The sequence below is a fragment of the Podarcis gaigeae genome, assembly GCF_964106915.1.
Source record: "Podarcis gaigeae genome assembly, chromosome: 1".
In the NCBI taxonomy this organism is placed as follows: Eukaryota; Metazoa; Chordata; class Lepidosauria; order Squamata; family Lacertidae; genus Podarcis; species Podarcis gaigeae.
The window spans coordinates 34473191-34499601 of NC_139678.1; the positions used below are offsets into that span (position 1 = coordinate 34473191).

Sequence of the window (26411 nt, forward strand, 5' to 3'; positions counted from 1 at the left end):
TGACTGAGGTATCTCCTTTGAGGGGTGACCTCCTGCACCTCAACAAGTTCCACTGGCTTGGAGAGGCTTCACACACAGGCCTGTCTGGGACTGTGAGAGCCTAATTAGGCACAACCTGTGCACAGGTAAGTGGGGAGGTGGCAAAAGGCAGCCTTCAAGTCATTTTGCTGTTCCTTCTTCTTCCTCACCATGCCTCCCCCTGCCCCACCATTTTTGCAATGGTTTCCCTTTAAATTCCTCAGGTGGTTCAGTCACAGAACCACCTCCGTATCCAGTTAATAGGTGTGCTGGTAGCTCTCTGGAATGGGCATATATTCAATTTAATGTGACTGGGGAGTATGTCACAGTTGCAATATTTTTGTGCACATGCTGTTCTTAAACTAAGAAAATGCCAAAGGGAAGTTTATACTTAAATTTTTACCGCACATCTGGTCCAGAAAGTTAAAATGATTTGGGGGGGGGGGATATTGGTTGCTAATTTAGCAAAGTCTTAAACTTCAGATAATCAAGCAAAACAGTTCATTTACTCTTAACCCTCAATTTGAAAATAGATTAAAGGATTATGAAACAAATATCATGATTAAAATTACATGGAATAAACGTAAGTATAAATACTTGCTGCACCTCTCTTTGTGCACCTGGAATGAGCCCTTCTCATCTTAAGCACTCATCATTCACGCCTTTGGACTCTCATGTCAAAACTAGTACGCCACATATCACAAAGGTTGATGACCATTTGAAAGCTGCAGAATTCAACCACCTGCCTCCTTACAGAGCAGGAGCTCACTCATTACACCAGATGCCCAATCTGCCAGGTCACAGTTGACTCCTAGCATTCAAACCCTAACTAATTACACTTCCAAAAGCCTCATACTGCTCCCAAATTTGCTTGTCTATAATTATATCATAACATCATTCCATTTAAATTGTGTTTTTGGGGCAGTGAGAGGTGAGCATGTCACTTACTTTGAAAGACGATGCAGCAATGCAGAGGAAATGGGTTGGGACCTAAGAGATTTGGACACAGAACAGACCCTCCCCGTTGTGTGCAATGTTGCCAAACAGCTCGTCAGAGTGTGTAAATGAGAACCTGAAGTAGATTGCTGCTTCTCTCTTTCCCTGGCCAGGAGATGGAAGGAGCAATGAATGAAAAGGTGGAGAAAGATCTGAGGTGTTTTTTGTTTGTTTTGTTTTGTTTTTTTGGAAGAGGGAATCTGGGACTCTGCAGGATATAGTAAGAAGCCATGATGGCTTAAGGTTTTTCCTGGCATTTTGTGGGCAGTTGGAGACTATGGAGTACAACAGTATATGGTTCCCTGACCCTTCTTTATGGAGTATTGGGCCTCTATTCCTGACATAGCATAACTTATGTGTTCCTGATATAGAAGATTTGCCTGGTAAAACTTCTTGCCATAGATTGCAATTGCTGAATTTGGATGTGCTTATCCTGGACACAGACGTATATTGTATTGCTCCTTATACTGTATAAAAGTTTGCTGCAGTGCATGGAAACATGCACGAACTATTCCACTGGGTGAAACATTCTGATATCCTGACTAATTTTTAATCAAAGAACATGGAATGTCACTGAGTATTCCAGAAATTCTTTGTAAGGTGCTCCATGAGATAACACACTGCAGCTTTTGCCCCCGAGAGATGACTCCCATATTGACAAGTATAAAATTATGTGATTCCTGCTTTTCATTTGCACTAATCAATTTCCTTGTTCTCTCTTTGCCCAAGAATTTTCTCTTTGGGTGGAGGGGCAGGAAGACACGTACATCATTAGCTGAGATGTTTAAAGTCTTACTACCAGAGATTCTATTTTTCCTTTCCTCCAGTAATGTAGCAGTATATCTGAAATGTCTTCAGGGTTTAGTACTAATCAGCTTTGCAGATGATCTGGCTAACTGCATCACAAGACTGCTTCTTGTAAGACGAATCGCTATGAGCACTAACTGACCTTGGCTGCAAGTCTTTCAGAGGCAGCATCCCCCTAATGTTATACAAGGAGGCGGAGGGAATGATGAACAAATCTAACCACAAATTCAATGACCTCTCAATTCAGATTAAAGTGGAGAGACAAGCCTCAAGACACTTACACGATCTTCAAAAAATATGTAATACTTCCTCACCATTTGCAAGTCACATAATCCATCCCTGGGGACAAAAGCGGGCATCTAGTTTCTTAGCTAATGCCGTACCAGGATGGCTAGGGGGTATTCCCAATTAAATTTCTCCTTGATACTTTGAAGCATTTTCCATAATATGTATAAAGTTGGAATACTGTGAAACAACGCAAAAGAGTCCCCCCAAAATGTATCCTCCTCTCTCTATTAAATCTATAAAATAAAAGGTGAGTAATGCCTCCCAAGTAAAACTGTTAACATTTCTAGGTGTGCCCTTATGCCGAGTTTGTCCATCGGTCCATATAGCTCAGTATTATCTGCACATTTTGTATGCAGGGATTGAATTCTGCATGCAAGGCAAATGCTCTACCGCCAAGCTATGGATTTTACCACTCCTAAACTCTTCCAGCCTACTTCCTGCCACTGTCCAACCCCATCAGTGCAGGCTGCTTTCAACCCCTTCATATTCTACAGTTCCAACTACCATTCTCTTTGAAACAAGACTACTTCCTGAACTCCTTGAGGCATATAGGAGGGGCTAGCAAACTCATTGTTATAAGGCCGATTGCTGCAAAGGAGCCTGGAGTTCTGACAGGAGAGAGTTAATGGGCCCAGAATGACTGGAAGTGTTCCTTATTGGTCAGCAGGCCAAGCTGCCAGGTGCAACTGCAGTTTATGTAATTGTAGGTCAGTAGCCTACAAGGAATGGTAAACAGCTGGAGTCACCTCTTGAAGGTAAGAGACATTTTGGCAAAAGGCATAGATTTCTCTCTCACCAGCTCACCAAGGGTCATGTAAGCCAAGATCTCTAGTCGTTTCCGAGGGAATGGGAAACAGACTGAGATAGCTTTGAGCTCTGGAAAAGGCCTTTTAGTGAGCTACCTTTCTCTGAAGATCTGAGGTGGGGCAAATCTATTTCTCAGCCTGGAAAAACTGTGGTGTGGTGACAAATCCCATGCACATAAATAGTGAGAGTTGTGTGTGCTGGTGGTCTACATCAGTATATGAACTGATGAGGAAGACCAACACTTGAGAGAAGTTTTTATTCCACAGAAAGAAAGACACAGGTGAAGGACATGATTTTTCCACTAGGTGGCTGAAGCAGAGGGTCACATGACTCCATCTCAAGACAAGACTCCTCTCAACTTTGCTGAGGGGTTCATCTGCCATTCTTATTGTCAGCTACCATGGGGAGACACAAGAGGGGAAAGAGGGAGCCCCCAGAGGTGAGGATAGGATGAAGTCACTTAGTACATAACTAAGTTGAGGGAGTTGGGTATGTTTTGCTGTAAATAGAGAGGCCCTCTTGCGTGGCGCTCTAGCACTGCCACCCTCTATGATATCTTATTTCTCTCCTCCTGCCTTAGCTCTGCAGTGACTTTGACACCAGCAGGCAGGGGCACTTGGCGCTGCACAGCTGCCTCCTTCTCCTCAGAGGTTTTGTGAGAAGAGGAGGGTGCGAGGCCGAATGCCGCCACTGCAGAGCTAAGGCTGTCTCACGGGCCTCTGTTGCTTCAGGGAAATGGGGGTGGGGTCACAGCCACAGCCCTTGCTGGCCACCATCCATCCACCATGAGGGTGAAGCTGAGCGGCACAGCCTCTTAAAGCTGCTCTCACAAGGCTTCATTTTCCTCCTTTACCTGAGGTCATGGAGCGGCTGGACCGGAGGCCATGGAGGTCCCCCTTACACTCCTCTTTCTCCTCTACAGGTGGCCAGTCTGGCTGCCTGCCTTCCTCTTCCTGGTGGGTGAGGGAACAGAGAAGTGACCCCTGAGGAGGGGGGAGGGAGGAGTTTGTCACCAAAAGATGCACGAGTCAGCCAGCTCATGTGGCACCATTGCAACCACTGGCTCATCCCCCAAGCTTGGTGGCAGCATTGAAGGAGGAAAATGGGAATCCTGGGATCAAATCAGAAACTGGGATGGCTTCTGCGATTCTGGGATGTCCTGCAAAATGGGGACAGTTAGAAGGTATGCAACAGCCCAGCAGAGGGTGAGCTACATGCCGCACATCTGCTGCCTGATGTGGCTGCCTCACTCTGCCTAACGACAGGACCTTCCCCATGATGCACCGAGAACACAGCCAAGGGCTGCTGCCAAATCATTGTCACCCACTTTTTCTCTAGGAAAAACAACAACTTTCTCCTTCAACCCCCTCACACCCCATGCGTTCCACAAAGTTAAGAGCCAGAAAAGGAAAGAATGTGTGTTTGTGTGCGTACAGGGGGCAGGGGAGCAATGAAAAGTAACACAGAGGACTCAAGTCATTTGTACATTCAAATTTGAAGATGACTTAGATTTCAAGATACCGTCTGTCGCAAGGATTATGCTGCTAATCATCTAAATTTGACTCCCCTTTCCCCCTCCCTCCCTCTCAGACACTACCTGCAAAGCCTCTCTCAAAATTATCTGGTAAGCCCTTCTCATGAAAGGCTTTCCTGCGAGGTTTCTTTTGGAAGGCTCCGGAAAAGGTAAATAAAAACGAATTAATACAGCATTTCCCTTTTGTAGGGAAAATATGCAAATAGCGGCTTGACAGAGCTTTAGCAGCATTAAAGGCTTTCCTGTGGTATCCTCAGAGGCTTTGCTCCCAGAATCAGAAGCCTTTAGGCAACCTTTAGCTTCATTTATGTGTAATACACCCTCTCTGGCTAATGTCCTTCTGGCCCAATTCCCCACAGCACTGTTTCCTCTCTCTCTTTTGGCTTCACACTTCATGAATTTTATTTGCAATCAATAAATAAGCCCATTAACATCAAGGTTTTGTATTTTTATCATATATCATAATTTCTCATAAACGGTTTCACTGTACAGGTCAGGTTCACTGAGCATGGCCCACTCATCTTTATTTCTTGGCAGATAACGCAGAAACACACAGGAAATATGCACAGGAGAAATTATGCACAAGAGATGAAAGTCCTTATTACACAACACAATTCCTCACCTTAATATTTTTTTTCCTTTGAAAATGATGCCCAACACTGCATTTGGTTTACACAAGCTCTTTGCAATTTCCCAAACCAGATTGGGAAAAATCCTTTTGATACCCAAAGGGTGTGTGTGGGGGGTGCTATTCTGAAAAAGAAAAGTGAGGGGATACTAAGAAGTATCCTCCATAAAATTAATGGTCTTATAGGAAAATGGAACTTTTAGTCAAGAAATTAGGAGGTCTGCCTTTTTCCTCAACATGTTTGAGCAAGGACAAATTAGCAGTCTGTATAAAACAGTTCCTTTTTATAAAAAAATTGTGAATGGAAAGTATAATTTGTTAACAGTTGATCCTCTTTGTGCCTCTAATTAGGAAGCTGTAAGCTGATTTTCAATATGCTTGCTGAGTTTATGTGTTCACCCCAAGCTAAAGATTCTGTCTATCTCTCATCCCTTTTCTCACATTAGCTACATGGAAAAATAATACATGGCTGAGGAGGGGGTGGGGTAGGCATCTTGCTGCCCCTCCTGAGAAGCTGGTTGTAGTTATGCAGGTGTTGGGATCTTTAATAACACAGGATTCCTGAGTGCATAAAGAAGCCTCCACAAGCGTGTGTGTTTGTGCACGCGCATGCACACACACACACACACACACACACACACACAGTTGTACCTCGGTTTAAGAACAGTCCTGTTTTAAGAATTATTCAGTTTACGAACTCCGCAAAACCAAAAGTAGTGTCCCTGTTAGCGAACTTTACCTCGGTCTAAGAATGGAATCCAAATGGTAGAAGGGCACTGGCAGCAGGAGGCCTCGTTAGGGAAAGCGCACCCTGGTTTAAGAACGGTTTCTGTTTAAGAACGGACTTCCGGAATGGATTAAGTTCATAAACTGAGGTACCACTGTACCAATGGATTAAGTTCATAAACTGAGGTACCACTGTACCACTGTACAGACACACTTGTTGTTTATACATTTTCCAATAGAAATGTTGCTTGCATTTTCCAACTCATCAACAGTCTTACAATACTTCCCAACCTACCCTTCCCTGACTTCCTAGATCTTTTCTTTATTAGCTGTATCTCCGTTGTCCATCCACCCTATTTTCATCCTTGGTTTTGCTTAGCTTGTCTACTGCTGGTCATAAATTTATCAATGCTTGTAAGCTGACCTCAACACCACCTCTCTTCAAGTACTGTTCTAAAAAGGTCCCACTCACTTCTTGGGGGCTTTTTTGTCTCAATTTCTGATTTTAGCTGTCATACTTGCCAATTCTACAAATTCTATTAATTTGTGTAACCATTCTTCTTTTGTTGGAGTTGTTTTCTCTTTCCAATATTTTGCACACACAATTCTTGTAGCGGTTATTGTATACAAGAATACAGTTTGATTTTTCCTAGGTATCTCTTTTCCTATAATTGTTGATAAGAAAGCTTCTGGTTTCTTTGGAAAGTTGAGCTTAAATATTTTTTTGAGTTCATTATATACCATCTCTCCACCCCCCTTTGGTGTATTTACAGAACCACCACATATGAATTAGTGAACATTTTGTTTCTGAACACTTCCAACACAGATTAGATCATTTCTTGTACATACTAGCAATTTTACTGGGCATCAGATACCATTTGTAGATCATTTTTTTGGATAACCCAGCTCTCCCTACATGATCATCTTGGCTATGAGTTCTGGAAGACCTGCTCCTTGTCTTGCAGGCTTTTTTTCACCAGGCCTAGAAGCTTGGACTGACTCCAGCTACAAAAGCTGAGGTAGACCAGAGACCATCTTGGGTGCGAGTTCTGGGGGACCTGTACGATGCCTTGCATGGATTGGTTCCAGGGCGGTTGTCTACCAGCTCCATCTGGTGCACCAGCTGAAACCTTACCTGCTTGCACATTGTTTCACCAGAGCGGAACATGCTCTGGTTATCTCCCATTTGGACTACTGCAATGCACTCTACATGAGGCTACCTTTGAAGGTGATTCTGAAACTTAAAATTAATCCATGCTGCAGCTGCCTGACTGGTGACTGGAAACAGCCTTTGGGACCATATAACATCAGTCCTAAAAGACCTACATTGGCTCCTAGTATGTTTCCAAGCACAATTCAAAGTGTTGGTGTTGATCTTTAAGGCCCTGAATGACTTAGGCCCTGTATACCTGAAGGAGAGTCTCCACCCCCATTGTTCAGCCTGGACACTGAGGTCCAGTTCAAAAGTCCTTCTGGGGTTCCATCACTGTGAGAAGTGAAGTTACAAGGGACCAGGCAGAGGGCCTTCTTGGAAGTGGAACCCACCCTGTGGAATGCCCTCCCAACATAAAGTGAGAACCAATTATACAACCTTCCATAGAAATCTGAAGGCAACCTTGTATCGGGATGCTTTTAATGTGTGATGTTCTGTTGTTGTTGTTGTTGTATACCCTGTAGGAAACCACCCAGAGTGTGGTGTATTATTGTGTATTATTATTATTATTCCACCAGGCATGGGAGGTCCAGGCTCTGACTGGCTCCAGCTACAAAAGCTGAGACTTCTGAAGAGGTCAGAGGCCATCTGGCTGTCTCTTAGTGCAGACCAAGGTCACTGAGTCTGAGTTTCCACAGCCACCACCTACCATGAACCACCGTTGGCAGCAATGGCAACAACAATGGCAGATAAGTTCTATGCTTATGATAATATTTTATCCTCTTGCTTCTGCTATTTTAAACATGCATTTGACTTCCTTTAGTAATATTTTATTTTAAAATGGTTAAGGGAATTTTGGTTAACTTTGCTGTGCTAAATGTGCATTCTGTAGTTGACCTTTGTAATGTTTTATTTTGATATCTTTACAATAATATTTTCCTGTTAAGTACATTGCTTTGAATGTATACTTTATATTTGACTTTCTTTGGTAATGTTCAGTAATATTCTGGATGGTTTGATGTTTTAATGTGTTGCAAACTGCTTTGTGATCTTTCCCTCCTTAAAAATATAAAGCAGTATAGAAATGAAATTAATAATAACAGTAATATGTAGGCTGCCCCAGTTATTTCAATGGAAAGACCCAACCTGTCTGGACACTCCTCAGCTCCTAGAATCCATTTGTTGAAATTAGCAAGAAGGTCTGGTGGGTTGGAGAGCTCTCTGTATGTACACCAGGGACTGTGTGCCGCTAACTAATTGTGGGAGGGAATATTATGTTCAGAAACTTCATATCAAAACTGATTCAAGCCATGTGGCAGCTCCACCAGTGGGCATCCCTATAGATTAAATAACTGGATGAAGTACATGAACTGGATCTGCCCATGTTCTTGGTTATACATGATTGCTGTGTTTCTATTTCCTCCAAAATGTTTTGCTGCAGTTGTGTGCTACTGGGTACAGAGACACTTCTCGGCTTCATGTTCAACTTCTTTTCTTAGCCAGATGTCAGACATCACAAAATTGACAACCACATTCTAAGTGGACGTGAAACCATTTGATTCTTACTAAATGGGAATTGTCATCTTGCTGAGTACGGAGCAGAACTCCTGTTGTGGTTTCTCAAGGAACGTTTTTAAAATCACAGATTTAGTCCAACTAGGAGAGCCCATAATTTTCCTTAGGACTGTTCACAGAAAGGGATATATGTTCTTGACAATGGTGTTGAAGGCAACAGTGTAAGAAGTTTCATATCAATATATGTTACATATTCCTTTAATGGTCTCTCTCAGTGGGTCTGTGCTTTTTTTCTGATTCATTGGTTTTCTTTGTGTAATTGATTAATGCATTCATGTTAGGCTAACCAAACCTCCACATCTCCATCTCATTATTTAAAAAAGATACTGAGATCAATACACAATAAGGCAGGCTTATGGGTTTTTGTATCCTTATTCAACTTAAATTATGCATTTCTAGACTCATCTATTGTTTTTCATTTTATTTTCTGGGCACATAATTGCTGCTCGTCAAAAGGTTCAGATCCTTGCATTCAGGTCAAACTGATTTGGGACCTCTTTAAATTGTTCCAGTGGGTCATTTCCTGTTTTCCAGTGGCTGTGATGGAAAGACTCATTAAAACGGCCAGCTCGTCTCATTTCGTTATCTTTCAAAGCAACATATGTCAGGAATACATTCACTTCTTTATTTCTGAATACAAAACAGAAGGGAAATTTAAACTTTGATTCTTGCAGTAAGCCACAACAGCTTGGCCATTAGTAAGCTCCCAGTGTGCATTGAGAGCGTACCGTGAACTGTGAGGTCAAAGGCTGTTATTGCCCAAAGAATTCTTGAACTACTCTGTGTCTCAGATAACTCAATTTATATGTCACAGAAGAAGGTGAAGATAGCATATTTTGGATAAATTATATTCCACTTGCACTTAGAGAGTTCTTGACGATGCTTAAAAGAGAAAAGGGTTACACCCCAATCACAAATGTCAAGAAGCTAGCTAGCAGAGTACTACAACCGACTGCAGAAAGAAACCATTATTGCAAGAGAGAAAGCTTCCAGACAGAACTTCTGCAATGCTGCTTTCTCTCCTGGGAACTGGGCTAAATTTTCAGGCAAGAATACAGGGTAACTTGGCCACAACAATGCAAGCCCATCCACATCTATTTCATTTGTGGTTCTCTTAGCCGGGCCGGGTTTGCCCATGAAACTAAATTGTTCAAAGTCATTAAAACAAAAAAGAGGTGAAGAGTTTCAAAAGGACCTCTCCAAACTGAGTGAATGGGTGGTGAAATGGCAGATGCAATTCAATGTAAGCAAGTGTGAAGTGATGCACGTTGGGGCAAAAAAGAAGTTAATTTCACGTATACGTTCATAGGGTCTGAACTGGAGGTGGCTAACGGGGAATGAGTCCTAGTAGATAGCTTAGTGAAGATATTGACCATTCCATGCTAGGGATCATTGGGAAAGGAATTGAAAATAAAACTGCCCGTATCATAATGCTGTTATACAAATGTGTGGTTGCAACCACATTTGGAATACTGTGTACAGTTCTGGCTGCCTCACCTCAGAATGGATATTATAGATTTGGAAAAGGTTCAGAAAAGGGCAACCAAAAAAATGATCATGGGGATGGAGTGATTCCCCTGTGAAGAATGGTTGCAGCATTTGGAGCTTAGAGAAAGAGCAAGGAAGAGGTGGCATTACATGGAGAAAGTGGAGAGGAAAGTTTCTTTCTCTCTCATAACACTAGAACTCATGGACGCCCAATGAAGCCAAGTGCTGGAAGATTCAGGACGGAGAAAAGAAAATACAGATAGTTAACCTATGGATCTCGCTCCGACAGGACGCAATGTTAGCCACCAACCTAGTAAAGGTAAAGGGACCCCTGACCATTGGGTCCAGTCATGGCCGACTCTGGGGTTGCGGCGCTCATCTCGCTTTATTGGCCCGAGGGAGCTGGCGTACAGCTTCCAGGTCATTTTGGCCAGCATGACTAAGCCGCTTCTGGCGAACCAGAGCAGCATACGGAAACGCCGTTTACCTTCCCGCCGGAGTGGTACCTATTTATCTACTTGCACTTTGATGTGCTTTCGAACTGCTAAGTTGGCAGGAGCAGGGACCGAGCAATGGGAGCTCACCCCGTCGCGGGGATTCAAACCGCCGACCTTCTGATCGGCAAGTCCTAGGCTCTGTGCTTTAACCCACAGCGCCACCCGCGTCCCTTAGCTACCAACCTACATGGCTTTAAAAGGGGATTAGACAAATTCACCACAATGTAAGGAAATGAAAGTCTCAAATGTTATCAATCGCTCTTATAGATGAGAAAGTTTCACATTTAATGTTTTTTTTCATCCCCCAACACAGCGACACACCACCAACAGAACAGCATTTTAAAAATGCAATGCACCCTTAACTTTGTGCCCCACTGATGGAAATTGGCCCCATAAGCTATGGTTGATTAATCTACCAATCAAACTGATTGAAGCTTACAACCTAGATAATATAAAAGGTTACCGAGAGCCAAACTCGGATGGTTTTGGCTGTGTTTCACATGTTCCAGCTGCTTGTGAAGCATCCTCAGGACACATTTATGTAGCAAGTCCCCTCTGAGCCTAGACTTAATACCAATCTAATATAGATTGGTTAGAGGTAGTCAGCATGGATTTACCAAAGAGATGTCATGCTTAACAAACTTGATTCACTTCTTTGAGGAAGTAGCAATGAGAGTGGACAAGAGTGAAGAACTAGACATAATTCACTTGGACTTGAAAGGGCTTTCAATATGGTACCATATAACAGATTCATTTATAAGGTTAGCAGGTAGAGCATTGATGGTGAAATAGTCAATTGGATATCAAATTGACTCAGTAGCAAGCATTGGAGATCGTGGTAATGGTGACAGATCACACTGGAGTGTGTAAATATGCACCATGGGGTGCACAAGTGAAGATTTCATGAATCTAGTATTGATAGGCAATCATTGACCAAAGAGAATCAGAAGAAAATTAAAAACGCTTTAGAAAAGCATATAAGGGAAAAGAAAACATACACACACCTCTTATTTGAAGCCCTACCAAATGAAGAGCTATGTAATTCATCATATAGTGTTAAGGGTCTGTGATGTACTTCACCAAAACAAATGACTTACTCCTTCAACCTTCAACCTTCAACTTCACAGAAGTTATCCTAGTCTTCACTGAGGCAGTCCCGTTTCTGGATAGCATTATTCCAGAGTGCAGATGGAGCACACATGACTAAATGCTCATGTCTGTCTATCTATCTATCTATCATCTATCTATCTATATCTATCTATCTATCATCTATCTATCTATCTATCTATCTATCTATCTATCTATCTATCTATCTATCTATCGTTCTATCTATCTCTATCTATCTATCTATCTATCTATCATCTATCTATCTATATCTATCTATCATCTATCTATCTATCTATCTATCTATCTATCTATCTATCTATCTATCTATCTATCATCTATCTATATCTATCTATCTATCTATCTATCTATCTATCTATCTATCTATCTATCTATCATCTATCTATATCTATCTATCTATCATCTATCTATCTATCTATCATCATCTATCTATCTATCATCTATCTATCTATCATCTATCTATCTATCTATCTATCTATCTATCATATATCTATCTATCATCTATCTATCATCTATCTATCTATCATCTATCTATCATCTATCTATCTATCTATCTATCTATCTATCTATCTATCTATCTATCATCTATCTATATCTATCTATATCTATCATCTATCTATCATCTATCTATCTATATCTATCTATCTATCTATCTATCTATCTATCTATCTATCTATCTATCATCTATCTATCTATCTATCTATCTCTATCTATCAATCATCTATCTATCTATCATCTATCATCTATCTAAATGTTAATAATAGGGGTTTTCAATTACGTGCACTTGCAGTCTGAAGTGGTGTAGATCAGACATAGCTTTATCATATCAATCAGAACGAGGCTGCAGCCAGACTGTTTACCGTGAATATCCTCTTCCAAGGTTGAAGTGTTCACCTGGGCTAGATCTAGACATACCAAAGAAGCATTGTAAACGTTGTATGAGAAATCGCGTTGGCAAAAACGGAACTCCACAGCACCATCTGGTGTCACAGTGTTATAATGCATATGCAGTGGTACCTCGGTTTACGAACTTAATCCGTTCCGGAAGTCCGTTCTTAAACTGAAATCATTCTGAAACCAAGGCGCGCTTTCCCTAATGAGGCCTCCCACCGCTGGTACCCTTCCACCGTTCGGATTCCATTCTTAGATCGAGCTAAAGTTCTCAAACTGGGACACTACTTCCGGTTTTGCAGAGTTTGTAAACCAAATCGTTCTTATACTGGACTGTTTTTAAACTGAGATACCACTGTACAACACTTCTAAAACACTTTTTCTTTACCAATTTTTTATTTGAGTCTCTAAACTTCGAAACGTGCATATTTGAGCTGGTTCATTAGGTAGGAAACTATTGTGGCCTGGTGAAGAAGAGGGCAGGGCTCTTGCGCCTTTTATAGTTGGGTGGAAGAGGGAACTTCAGCAGGAGCAGAAATTCCCTCTTCTGCGCAACTGCTAAGAGCCCTGTTGTTGTTTTCAGCTGGCACTTATGCTAACGAAAAGCATGCATAGCATATTTTTGATTTCTCAATAGTGAAAGGGTGGGGTGAGGGGACGAAGCAAACTACCGTATTTTTTGCCCTATAGGACGCACTTTTTCCCCTCCAAAAATGAAGGGGAAATGCGTGTGTATCCTATGGGGCGAATGCAGGCTTTCGCTGAAGCCTGGAGAGCGAGGGGTCAGTGCGCACCAACCCCTCTTGCTCTCCAGGCTTCAGGAAGCTCTGCGCAGCCCTCAGGAGCCCGGCGCAAATTCGCGCTGGGCTCCTGACGGCTGCGCGGAGGTGCCTGCAGCCCCGAGCTTTGCCCAGCTCCGCGCAGCCATCCGGAGCCCGGCGCGAAGTCACGCTGGGCTCCCGACGGCTGCCGGAGCTGCCTGCATTCCGAAGCCTGGGACGCGCTGAAGAGCGTGCCCAGGCTTCGCGCACCTCTCCACAAGCTTGGGGAAACCGGCGCGACTTCGCGCCGGGCTCCCTAGGCTTGCGGATAGCAGGCTGTTCTAGGGGCTGGGGAAGCTCAGGCTTCCCCCACGCCAGCCCCGCGCCTGGTGGGGAAATACTTTTTTTTCTTTATTCCCCCCCCCCAAAAAAACCCCTAGGTGCGTCCTATGGGGCAGTGCGCCCTATGCGGCGAAAAATACGGTAGGATGGACCTGAAACTGAATTGGGCAGTCTAAAAGTGCATCAGAGAAGGTGGCCTGTTTTCCAAAATATGAAAACAGGGGCAGAACCAATCTTTGTGGCCAGTGAGCACCCCTGGTACTAGATACCAGTAGCTATGCTGTTTAAAATATTAATCCTGGTTGCATGGAAAGTCAGTGCTAATACTACTTCTAATGATATTATAAAGCCAACACTTCTCTCAGTCTATACAACCTGGCAGAACTTACCAGGTTTTGGGGCACCCAGAAAAGAGACTACCTATTGCCTCCCTGTAGTAATGAAGAGTAGAGCACACTAACATCTATTATACAAAATCATACATATTCTGGTTTAATCCAGAGAAACAACATGGAGCCATACAACAACTGATGGAGAGTAGAAACCCCTGTTCACCACAGGTATGCACTTAAACTAGTCATCCTAATTTTAAATAATCATAACAAGAATAAGAATAGCAAGCCTAGTTAAGATAAAGAGAAAAGCAAAGACCATGCGGTAGGAAGGTTCTGTCAAATTTCATTGGTGGACCCCTCTGTTCAACTGACATTCCCACCCACACCCACCCCATGCTACCTCTGAGTTTGTTGCGCACTTTGAGCACAGTGAGGATAGCACTGCTATTGGAGTTGGAGAGGTCCTTTTACCAGCAACATGGACCATCTTTGGAGCCTGCCCAGCCTCTGTGCCCTGGCATCAAACCCATCCCACCATTTTTCAGATTCTCCTAGATGGCACAATTAACTGATGTGGCTATGAAAGAGCAAAATTGTGCTTAGGAAACAAGGCAAATATGGAACTTGCAATGCTATATGGAATCTGTTTCTTGAAACTTTTGGAGATTAGTTGTCTCAATGCCTTGTTACCAATCTATTCCCTCTCCTATATTCATGTCCTTCCTATCCAATTACAAATTTCCATCACTCTCTTCTTGTTATCCATCTTTCCTCTACAATTATATGCTGTCTAGTGCTTTAGGCATAGGGAAGCTGTGGCCCTCCAGATGTTGTACTGACCATTGGCCACGCTGGCTTGTCCTGATGGGAATGCAACAACATCTGGAGGGGGCCACAGTTTCCCAGGTTTTTTGCCAACTGGCTACCAATTTAGAGGGAGGGAGACCCAGCTCATAGAAAACATATTGTGCTTTGCAATCTCTTTAATATTGATCACCTCTGCATTTGCCTTAAAGCATAGCATATATGTTTAGAGGCAAAAAGAAATGATCTGAAACCCTCTTTACTTTAGTGAACCTCACAATGGCCTATCCTTTTGACAATCATCTTGATAATGTCATTCACGAGAGAGTTTGTGCCTCTGGAATTTAATTGTGCAAGAAAAATGTAAAGAAAAATGTTTAAACTTTTTTGCAAAGGCTAGGGCCCATTAATGTCAGCATTTAGGATGGTGTTGATTGATTTTAATAGGCCCAGGATTTGAACTTTTGTTATTATGCAGAGCATAAGGATAAACACATACATCAATAATCCATCAAGAGAATGCTAATTCTGGTGGGGGGAATGTGGCTCCTGCATTTTGATACTGTCATTTCCACCACAATCAACATCCTCAAGAATAAAAACAAAAGCTTCTCTCTACCTTCTACAAGCTAATGTGTAGCTGTGTGCTACATGTGGCTGTCTTGAGCTTCTGGTATCCTAAGCTTTCCTTTCATTTCCCTGTATGAGAAGAGAATGGATCACATACATGCTACTGTTAAATTCTCATGTGGAAATATATCATTATTAAGGACCAGCAACTGGTAGTGCACTCTACCTCTCTCCACATTGCAGATTTACTCTTTTAGTTCCCTCTGGGCTTTGGGGAGCTGTTAGGTCAGCAGCTAGAGATGCTAGGCTATGCACACAGACAGCCCTATGGATCAACTATTCTCCTAAAGCTGTCAGAAACAAAATCACACTTTCCTATAAGCTTCTCACATTTCGAAATGAAAATGAAAAGGACAGGGAATTAGTAAGACTATGAAGCTATGTGATTAAGTGTGGGCTTGACCTTGTATTTATTGCGGTGCCTTGTATAATATAATGTGCCCAAGTAACATTCAATGTCTTCGCTTCTTAGGCTGCCTCTAGACTGTCACTATTTGTGTGGGGTGGGGGGAGAGGATTCACTTGCACACCTGAAAACTCAGGTTTTTCAAATGGGTTTGGTGCTCATGCACAACAAACTTGCTTCCCAACCACAAAGGAATCAGGAAAGTGACAGAAAAATGTTGTGTGGAATAACAATTGCTTGCTATAACATTGTATAACTCCCCCCCCCAAAAAAAAATCAGAATGAATGCTCCATAAGCAGCTGACATTGTACAATCTCTCTGAAAACTTTGTGCAAACAAATCAGGATGAAGGCTCAATAAACGTGTTGTCTGGGAGCAACCTTAGCATTTCTTGAGCTCTTGCCTAGAACTCTGAGGTTCCTTTGGCATGCAGTTCCTTTGCAAGATTCAGGTTCATACAAGAAGCTCATTATCTGGGTGACAGCTAATTACATGATGCTGAATGCCAGCCACCCCCTACTTTCCACCTTTTGAAAACAACAACACAGCATTAATGGAAATACTATGCAAATTGCATAGGAAGCTGTGACAAGGAAGAGAACAATCCCAATAAGCTCACTGTCAGTTTGTGGTGTTTCACAATCACAGCTGATACCATCACCTTGCAGTGGATGCGGCAAAAGACTGCATTTTTAATCTTCCTGAAGCTTTCACCCAGTTCAATTTTTCAAAGATGCCAAGACTGCCCTGTCTAGTTTCTTTTGCAACCACTTCAGCCTGGTCTTAGAAGATAGTGTATCAGTGCCATCGCTGAGCAGCTATTCAAAATCACGCCTCAGATAGTAGGAGATAGGAACTGTCAACAAAAGTGGATTGTGGGCCGAAGGTCTGGATTTATTTCATTTCTCTATTTTCCTTTGAGAGAGTGACTTCTCACAGTACTGGGTAGCTTTTAACAACAACAACAACAACAAATCATAGTGCCAGTTGTCAGACTTTCACATTATCAGCCTGATCCTATGGCTTCTTACATGCATGAAAGCATCAATGTGCGAATCAGAGGTGGGGGGGGGCTGTGGTCTCCTGAATATTCCTGGACTACAGTTTCCATCATCCGAGACCATTGGTTGTGTTAGTTTGGGGCTGGTGGGGGCTGGTGGGACTCCAGCAACATCTGGAGGGCCCCACACTTCCTATCCTTGATGTAAATGAAGAGTCCAAGAGGACAGACTTTCCTTAACCTGACCACCAACTTGCCTTGGAACATCTTGTTCAATCTGGCACTTAGGGCCATTGTCTGCCTGCAGAAACATGTTTGCCGGACTGTTTTGTCTATGCTGTTTGTCTCAGATCCTCACAGGGCCCTGACAGATTCGAAACAATGATTTAAATATCTCTTGGTTAAAGTGGGAAATGAGAGTTCTGAAGCCTGATCCCATTCATTTCAATGGGACTGTACTACCAAGGATCGAAGCCTTAAAAGGAATGGAAAAGCCAGACTTGATGTAGTTTGGCTAAAGATGAATAAAATGTAGAATTTGTTAACGCAAATTCATTATTTATTTAGGAAGTGTTTTTAGGCTCCCCTTCATGGATCACTGCCTTGTTGTGGCGAAGGGGCTTGAATAACTCCAAGAATCTATGAGCTATGCTGTGCAGGGCAACCCAAGACGGACAGGTCATAGCCAAGAGTTTAGACTAAATGTGATCCACCTAGAAAAGGAACTGGCAAACCACTCCAGTATTTTGCCAAGCAAACTCCATGGACATAAAAAAGGAGAAGCTTTGATAAGTGAGAGTTTCCAAGGCATGCTCTGGTTCATGGGGTCAGAGAGAGTCGAGCATGACTAAGACGACTAAACAACAACAATTCAGGCTAGAGACAGACTCAGGCTTAAGGGTCAGGACAGAACATGACATAGAAAAAGACTGAGGACAGGCCTTCTCGATCAGGAATACCACACAAGGGAAATTATGGAAGTTGTTGCAAGTCTTTGTAGAGCTTTCTTCTTATAGACTCCAAGGATCAAAACACCTCAAGGCTGGATATGTAAGAAAGTTCTAAGACTGCATTTCAAGGGAAACAAAACAAGAAACAGAATGAACTAAAGCAAGGCATCAAAGGTGAACAATTCAGTACCAATTCTTTGTAAACATGTGAAATGAGAAGCTTGCTTCCCTTATCACATCTGTAAAACAGACAAACCAGGGAACACCGGTTAGGTCAGCCAACCAGGAACAATGCTGTGGCCATCTGAGCAGTGCTCAGTTGAATTCCACAAAAGCAAGAGGAATCAGACCAGGCCACTTGAGAGCACTGGTGGAACAGAGAGAAGCAATGGGACATAGTTATCTCTGGATACAAATTCTATAGGAAAGACACAGAGTGGCGTACTGCAGGTGGTGTCATTCTGTACATCAAACACAACATTGAGTCCAGCAAGCTAGGAATTGCAAGAGGGACAGCCCTCTCCATCCAATCATTTTATCTGGTGATACTGGGCCCCAAGGAGCATTGACTATAGTGTTTAATTAAATATACAGGTTAATAGCCAGTTTCCAAGGAAATCCAAAGCAGTTACCTTCAATTTCAAAAGAGGAAATTTCCACAATATGAGATTGGTAAATTTAAGAAGGTCAAATGACTGCAAAATGATTAGGAGTTATTTAAAAGCCTAATATTAGACGCTTGACTAGAGTGTATAACCCAGATCAGGAATGGAACAACAAGGACCAAGAGGAAGCCAGCACAGTTAACGAGCAAAGATGCTATTAGAAGCAAGAAAGTTTCGGGGGCGGGGGGAGAATGAAGTCTTCTTCAAGTGACCAGCACAATTTTGGCAAAAAAAAATATAGTGTGAGTCGACAGTAAGGAATGCTAAAAAAATATATCTGAGGAACACATTGCTAAAAGCATTAAGACAAACAAGAAGGGCGGGGAAAAGGAGATTTATTGGCTGGTGGTTTTTGTTCTTCTTATTATGTATTTTGTGTTTTTAGATTGTATTTTTATGTTGTCAACTGCCCTTAGATCTGCGGATGAAGGGCGGTATACAAATTTAATAAGTAAAGGAATACGTTCTTTAAAAATTGGAAGCAGCAGACAGCTTAGGGAAGCAGTTGGATCTTAAGATGACCAGAGAGTCAAAGGTGTGCTAAAGGAGGATAAAGTGATTCCAGAGAAGCTGAATGAATCCTTTGTATCTGTCTGCACAACAGACAATATAGGGTAGATCTCAGTGCCCAACCTAACTTGCAGGAGGGGAGTCTGAGGAACTGCAGCAGATAGCAATGAAAAGTGATTAAGTTTTAGGCTGACTAAACTAAATAAAAACTGGCAAATCTGGATGACACCCACCTGATAGTTCTCAAAGAGCTCATATGTGAAGTTGCTGATCTTCTAACAAAATGTGTAACTTGTCCTTCCAATCAGCCTGCATGCTTGGGGATTGGAAAGTAGCCAATGTAAAATCATTTAAATAAATAAATAAATAGGAACCAGGAGAAATTTTGGAAATTACAGGCCTGTTAGTTCAATACAGAAGAGCAAGTATTGCTGAAGTAGAGCCAGCATGGCTTCTGCAAGGGCAAGTCCTGTCTCACAAACCTGTTAGAGTTCCCTGAGAGTGTCAACAAGCATTTGGATAGAGGTGATCCAGCTGACCTAGTGTACTTGGACTTTCAAAAAGGTACCTCACCAAAGGCTCCCAAATAAGTCATGGATCAGAAGCAAGGTAGTCTCTTATGGACCAGGAATTAAGTAGCAGGAAATAGGAAGTAGAGAGTAGAATAAATGGACAGTTTTCTGGATAAAGAGATGTAGAAAGTGGAAACTGGAATCTTGAACTTGTTCATGAGCGAACTAGAGTTAGGGGTGAGCAGTGAGGTGGGCACGTTTGCTTATGATACTAACTCGTTTAGGGTCGTTAAAACAACAGGTATGCAAAGTGGGAATCCCTGATCTACAGGTTCAGACATATGCATAATTAGTGCAATGAGCCCACTGAGGAAGTTCACTCAACCCAGTTAATGACTTTGGAGCAGCCAGCATCTATCAAACTAACTTATCTCATAGGGTTGTTGTGAGGATCAGAAAGGAGCGGGATAAAGCATACTGCCCTGAGAGAGATGGATAAAAATGTAATAATTTTCAATTTAAAAATACAAAAATGCTACAATATTATCCTACTAGTTCTCCTCCCCCATATGTTCTATTATACCAAAACAAAGCTCTCTCTTTTTGGCCATGAACCAGCACCAGTCATAATACTTGTTTTGTTGTGCTGGAGAGAAGGTTGTGCAAAGAAATGTGCAAATGAGATTGCCCATATTGTGGAATTTCAGTGAAACAGAAGAGAAGTGAAGCAGGAGAATCCCATTCTGTCAGCATCAATGTCCTGTATTAACTCTGGGGCTTATCACCTTCCTGCTACTGTCACAAAACCATCAAGCATGTATTGTTCATCTGTTAAAAGTAAACCATTCCATTGCGTGTTGAAGCCTATTCCACGTGACTTAAATCTGAAGTCAAGGCCTGTGTTTTGTGTGCTGGCAAACTCTTCTGCCCTCAGTTTGCTTGCCAGAAAGCCTGGCCAATAAACATATATGAAAACCAATGACTTAGTTGTTTTTCCACTCTGGAGGAAGAAAGTTGTTAGAAAAATCAAGAACCTAGATAGAACATGAGTGACGGAAGAGTTTGGTTATAACAATGTTGAGTATAATAAATGAAAATATAAAGTGCATTTTATGTGATTAACGTATGTGAGCTGCCCTCTTCTGGTGTGTAATCATTAAATAAAGTCACACCTTATATAACTGTTAACATTTCCGGTCTATTAGTCAGCTTTGATAATGTGCATAAAATGCTCAGTATGAGAATGAGTTGGGGTTGCTGAGAATTTAAGATGGTGGCATGTTTGGTGTAGTATTTGGATTAGCATTGTGAGCCTGCATCTACGTAGCTTCTTTGAATAGCTTGTAAGCTTTAAGAATAATCTAGTTATGCCCTCTTTTTTTTAACAGGTTTTAGCTTTTTTAATAAAAATTAGCAAACAAGGTACCCTGCTCAAACAAATACTACCAGCATTAATTAATCAGGATGATCATATGTAAAAGAAATGATGCCAGATAGTAACAAATCCAAGAGAAGTTTATTATGAAAATGGCACCTGCAGGATGAAAAAAAATTAAGTTACATAAAGACAACCATGTATGACATGTATGAGAATCTACAAAAGTATAAAAAGAACCCTGTTGTAAATGAAGTATGTACATTTCTGATTTGCAGCATTATCAATGATCAATGAAAAAAGTGTTTCGAATAAGCCAGGCACTCAAGAAGTTAGATTCGGTTAGCTTAACACAAAATAAATGTACCATAGCTGTCATTTTTTAACATTTTAATTTTTTTATATATTGTAGAGTTGGTAACACTGCTAAGATTTATACGAACAGAATCCCTTTCCCCTTTATTCAGCTACTTGGCACCAGTCTCCTCATAAAAGATTTCATATATTTGTACAAGAAATAGTTAAAAACACAGACACAGTCTTCACAGGTAATGAAGGTTTTTTTTTCCATTTTGTAATTTTAAACACTATGGATTTAGACAGCAGCTGTGATTATCTGTTAGTTTAAATCACCAGAAATCATTTTGACACAACACAGAAACATTTATTCAAAAATAAAATTAAAACAACAACAGCTGTCTAGCTGTTCTTTGTAGCTGATAGGTGCACTCCTTTGATTGTTCAATAGCTAGAGTAGAGCTTCCAAGGGAAAGCCCAAATCAGCTTCCCTTGGCCTTGAAATCTACTTAAACATCCTTCAAATCTAACTCTTTAAAAGCCCATTATCAAAATTTGTGACATCCAAAATGCCCCTTTGGGACATTATTCCTTTCCACTCTCCCTCAGACCTGCCCCTCAGATTCTATAGCAACTGTACTAGAAATTGGTTCAACAACACGTATGTTATCCAAAATGTAGAGACCAGCTGAGTTAAAATTACATTAACATTGCACATATATGTAAATATATATATATATGTATATGACAATCCTAAGCTCAGGTTCCCTTTTTTAACAACGTCTGTTGACCTTTGCAAGAATTTTCTATCTCACTTGAAATTGCTCTCTGTATATTACTCCATCAACCTACCTGGGAGAAAACCAAAGAAATGCACCCTCTACTTACAGTTAGAGCACAAGGGACTCTGGAAATGTTAACAACTGAGGCTATATGGCATCACTTTGCTTAATATATCTAAGTATCACCCTTTAGTGCATTGTGCGATGCACACTGTAAGAGTAAGACATACCCAGAATTCCTCTGTGGGGGGGGGGGGGGAATGGCTCCATTAACCTTGAGCTAGTTAAGAGTCTTTTATCTCTGAGAATGGGAAAAGAGAAGAAGAGAAAGAGGAAGAAACAGGGGAGAAAAGGTGAAGGAAGGAAGACAGAGAGAGAGAGAGGTCTGAGAATACACAACAGCAAAGCAACAGCAGAAATGAAAAGGTATACAGACAGTGGAAGCAGCATAAGGTGACATTACAGAGGAAGGCCACCACACAAAAACCACTAACCCCCAAGAATCACTGGTTCACTAGGACTGTAGGAATGGGACTTTAACCACTCCAGACTAGAGATAAAGCACAGAGAAGACAAAGGACAAAACAACTACATTAGCTTAGTATATACTGCATATAGTAACACACATTGAAACTGCAATGGGACTGACAGCCAAGGACACTTACACATTGTACACATTACAGTTCTCACATCTGTTATTAGATGCCTTAACAAACAGCTGCCAAAGATGGGCGTGGAAGAAGAATTTATACTTGACAGTCATTTGGAGTGTTTGACACTACATTGATTTCTGGCAACAAAGACAAAATAGGAGATTTCTTTTTCTTTTGTTTTTTTATACTTAATGTGCAGTTTTTAGTTGCAGTTATCTATTTCAAGCTTATTAACCCATTCTTTAAAACATATTGGCTTTGACACTAGAAGGAGGGGGATTACAAAAGACAAATCAATGAGCAAAACTTAAAAATAAAATACAACCTTCCCTCTATAACATTAAATGAAAAAATAAAAAACATGTTAAATATATATATATATATTTCCCCTCTTACTCTGAAGTGTTATTTGGGAGTTGTAAAATTAGCCTCAGTTACACTGAGAAAGAAATAAAATAAAGTAAAGCAAAACAGTAAAAACCTATAAATAAAAAAACAACCAAACACTGATCCTCACACCAGTTTTGAGTTTTCTTGTTCATTTAACATGCATTTACCAAAAAAAGAAACGGCTTCCAGATCCATTTAAATTTAATATGAGGCTATGCTTGTTAGTTTGGAGGTAAAAAAAATAAGTCCTGCAGCAAATGTTAATGAGGGCTTTTGTCTTAACTAACCAAGGAGACTGCAGCACCTGACTATAGACTAGTACAGAAGACATTCCTTTCAAAAAACCCAGCCCACGAGCTGCGTATTGTGTGAAGACATTACAGATTAATAAATGATAGCACCATGGTTTTAGAAATGAAGTTAACGTTTCTGTAATTAACATTTAGTCCATCTTAATATTCTAATCACAGGCCAGAAATTAACTTTTTTAAGAACCCAAATTATTGTATGTGCAAGTAAGAAAATCTTAACCATAAAAAGTGAATTAAACTCTGCATAAAATTCTAAAATACTATCCCCTATTTTTTTTAAAGGAATTAGGAACCAAAAAAAACCCTTTTCATTTGACTTAGTCAAACAGGGCACATTGTTTTATGCTTGTTTCTTTTAATCTTGATCACATCAAGATCATGTTGAAGTAAACCCAATGGTTGTCACTTTAAAATCTCTTTACCACATCACTGAGTATTCTATGGCAGAGGCAATACACATATTAAAGGCATCTTAATAAAGATGCAAAGGAAGAAAAAAAATACACATCTCGGAAGAAGACAAAATGGCAGGCAACTGGTACTTCAGCTCTCTGAAGGCAAAAATAAAAAAATATCTTTTACATGAAAGAATAAGTCAAGTTAAAGAGAAAGGGGGGGGGTGAAATGGGGACCATCATATTGAGAGAATTAGCTGACCTGCTCAAATTCAAAGTGCTAGAATTAAAGGTCTAAATTAAAATATAGTCTATGCCTCAGAGTTTAACACTGAACACAGTATGTGGTCATATTTCAATCCTCCTTCCGCTCCAGTGTCTGTGTGGCATGAATGCCGTTGCTGTACACAGGAAACGGAAGAGTGGAGAAAAGTCCTTCGGCAGTTGTGAACACATTCCCTGCAGGCATTTGGGTCAGACTGGCCGCGCTCACAGCACTTCCAAACGGTCCTGACATATTGAGTCGGTGAACGTGGTGGTAGAGCATTTCCATCGGCGTTTTAGGATCCAGGCCAAAGCTGGGGCTGTTAACGTCCACAAAGTTAACAGCGTGGGTGTTGGGGAGGAGATTGCCCTGCATGGCTAAAGTAACTTCAGCTGGAGCATACCGAATAGTGCCAGTGGTATAGACCCTCTGAGCAGCCGTGCTGGTGGCGGCAAGGGTTCCAGTTACCCTGTGAACCAAAGGAAGCACCACATTGCCTGCTTGCAACCTCTGGAGGGCTTCCAGGTCCCCAGTGTACAACAAAGAGTTGGAAGTGCTGGGGCCTCCAGGATGCTTGTCCCGTGGAGAGGCGGACAGAGGTGGTGACAAAGGGTCAGAGGATACGGGAGCCAAGGCGGAAGTGGATGAGGTGCTGAACTGAGATTTGCGGCTGGCAGTATTTTCAGTTCCTGGCGGGGTGAGGACAGAGTCTGGAATGGAGACATGTAAACTACTGCTGGCTTGGGGGGAAGGGAAGTGCTCTGAGTTGGGGGGCTTGGTCATACTGTAGGGAGATTCGTTCCTTGAGATTTCCCTGTTGGGCGGGTAATTCCAAATGCTGCTATCGTTATCAAAATTGATAGGTTCCGAGATCTCCGTTTTGATTTTGAGCACTGAGGCACTGTTTGGCGATGAGAGCAGCTGGGGCTGGTCCACCAATGCGGAGTCAAGTCCGTTGGGGCTTGAGGTGCTAGACAGCCTTCTGCGGGTCATGCTGCCTCCTTTCTGCTTTTTCCTCCTCTTCTTCCTCTTTTGATGTTTGCTGGAAGACTGGGCATTGACTTCTCCTGCGCTGTCCGAGTCCTTGGCACTGTCTGAGGTCAACGATTCACAGTTCTGCAACCGCAAGTCCGATTCGCTCTCCACGTAGCGTTCCACCTTTATCTGCATAGAACCAAGAGTGCCAAAACTATCCTCCGGGGCCTTTTGATTCTCAAAGTCAGAATTTTCAAAGCTGTCATCACTGTCTCTGCTGTCCTGGTTGCTGGAGCTGTTGCCATCATCGTTACAGTTCATTTCATTATCTGACTGGTTCCCAGACTTCTTCCTATCTGACTCGGGGTCTTCGCTGTTTTCCGACTGGTTTCCTTTTTCATCCGACTTTGAATTCTCATTGTCCTCTGAAGAACGGAAAGAAAAGCACAGAAACACCATTAAGAACAAGAAGGCAAGATTTAAAGCCCACTTAGAGGCATAGTTGCCAGTGAGATATTATTACCGGTAATTTCTCTGGCAACAGCATCTGGCACAATGCATTTCCTTTCATGTGTGAAACCACAGCAAGTATCAAGCTGAGAGGGATTTGGCTGCCCTTCATCTCCCTCCGGACTGTGAGTGGAAGTGGGGTACCTTTATGTCACATAGACGAAACGAGAACATACTTTGACTGGCACAGTGTCAACAGATCACATACATAAAATTCGGTGATACTTTGTTGTGACTGAGAGAGGACAAGGCTATGCAGATAGTGGCAAGAGCAGAAGTTTCTCCAGGCCTATTTTTGACTCTTGGAAATCGGGCTTCTCCTCTCTGAGGGGCAGTGGCAGCTTTGTAGGATGGAAGCATTTACTTTAGGCTGGGCTGGAGCTTCCAATCCCTCCTCCCTGCCACTATTGCCCAAAGGTGAAAGTTACTTCTGTTGCTCTGCTCACTTTATTCTCTGGCCCTGGCCACCACTGGAATGTGGCCCATGCAGGGGCGCCATTTCCATGGTGTGGAGCCTTTTATAGCCCCCCAGTGCTTGGTGGAAGGGTCCCCCTCCCCCAAATCTTGAGGAGGCCTGACAGGAAGTCGCTCCCGACCCTGCACAGCCTGGCTGCACTGTGTTGGAAGAGGAGCACGGCCTGACGTCACATGCAATGTACAATCCGAGTGACGTCACATGTCAGCCCCCCCCCCCCCCGGTGCTGGGTGTAATTCAGCACCTGGGGGCCCCTGGAAGATTGCCCAGAAGAGAATGCAGCTCCCAGACTGAAACAGGTTCCTGTCTTCCTGTCCTTGCTTTATAGTGTTTTTTTTTTTTGTGTGTGTGTGTGTGTGTGTGTGGAATATGTTCTTTTCCCTTTCCTTCCCCCTGAAACATAGTGCAGGAAGGGGGGCTTAACTTCATGGCATGTGTGGCCCTTAGCCCCAGTCTTTTCTTCCAGGATGCTGACTACAAGCTGCTAAGTGCTAGAGCATGGGTAGGCAACCTAAGGCCCGGGGGCCGGATGTG

At 42.1% G+C, this 26411-nt stretch overlaps 1 protein-coding gene across 12 annotated transcripts in view; it reads right to left on the reverse strand.

Moving 5' to 3' along the window:
• Window positions 1-20946: 20946 nt before the first annotated feature.
• The window catches only part of NPAS3 (neuronal PAS domain protein 3), a 617308-nt gene continuing 611843 nt past the window's right edge, over window positions 20947-26411 (reverse strand). For all 12 annotated transcript variants that reach the window (XM_083740963.1, XM_083740962.1, XM_083740958.1 and 9 more), the window contains one exon: window positions 20947-25317. In XM_083740963.1, the coding sequence (XP_083597089.1) occupies window positions 24008-25317 (1310 nt within the window). In that variant the 3' untranslated portion in view covers window positions 20947-24007. The remainder of the gene's footprint in view (window positions 25318-26411) is intronic.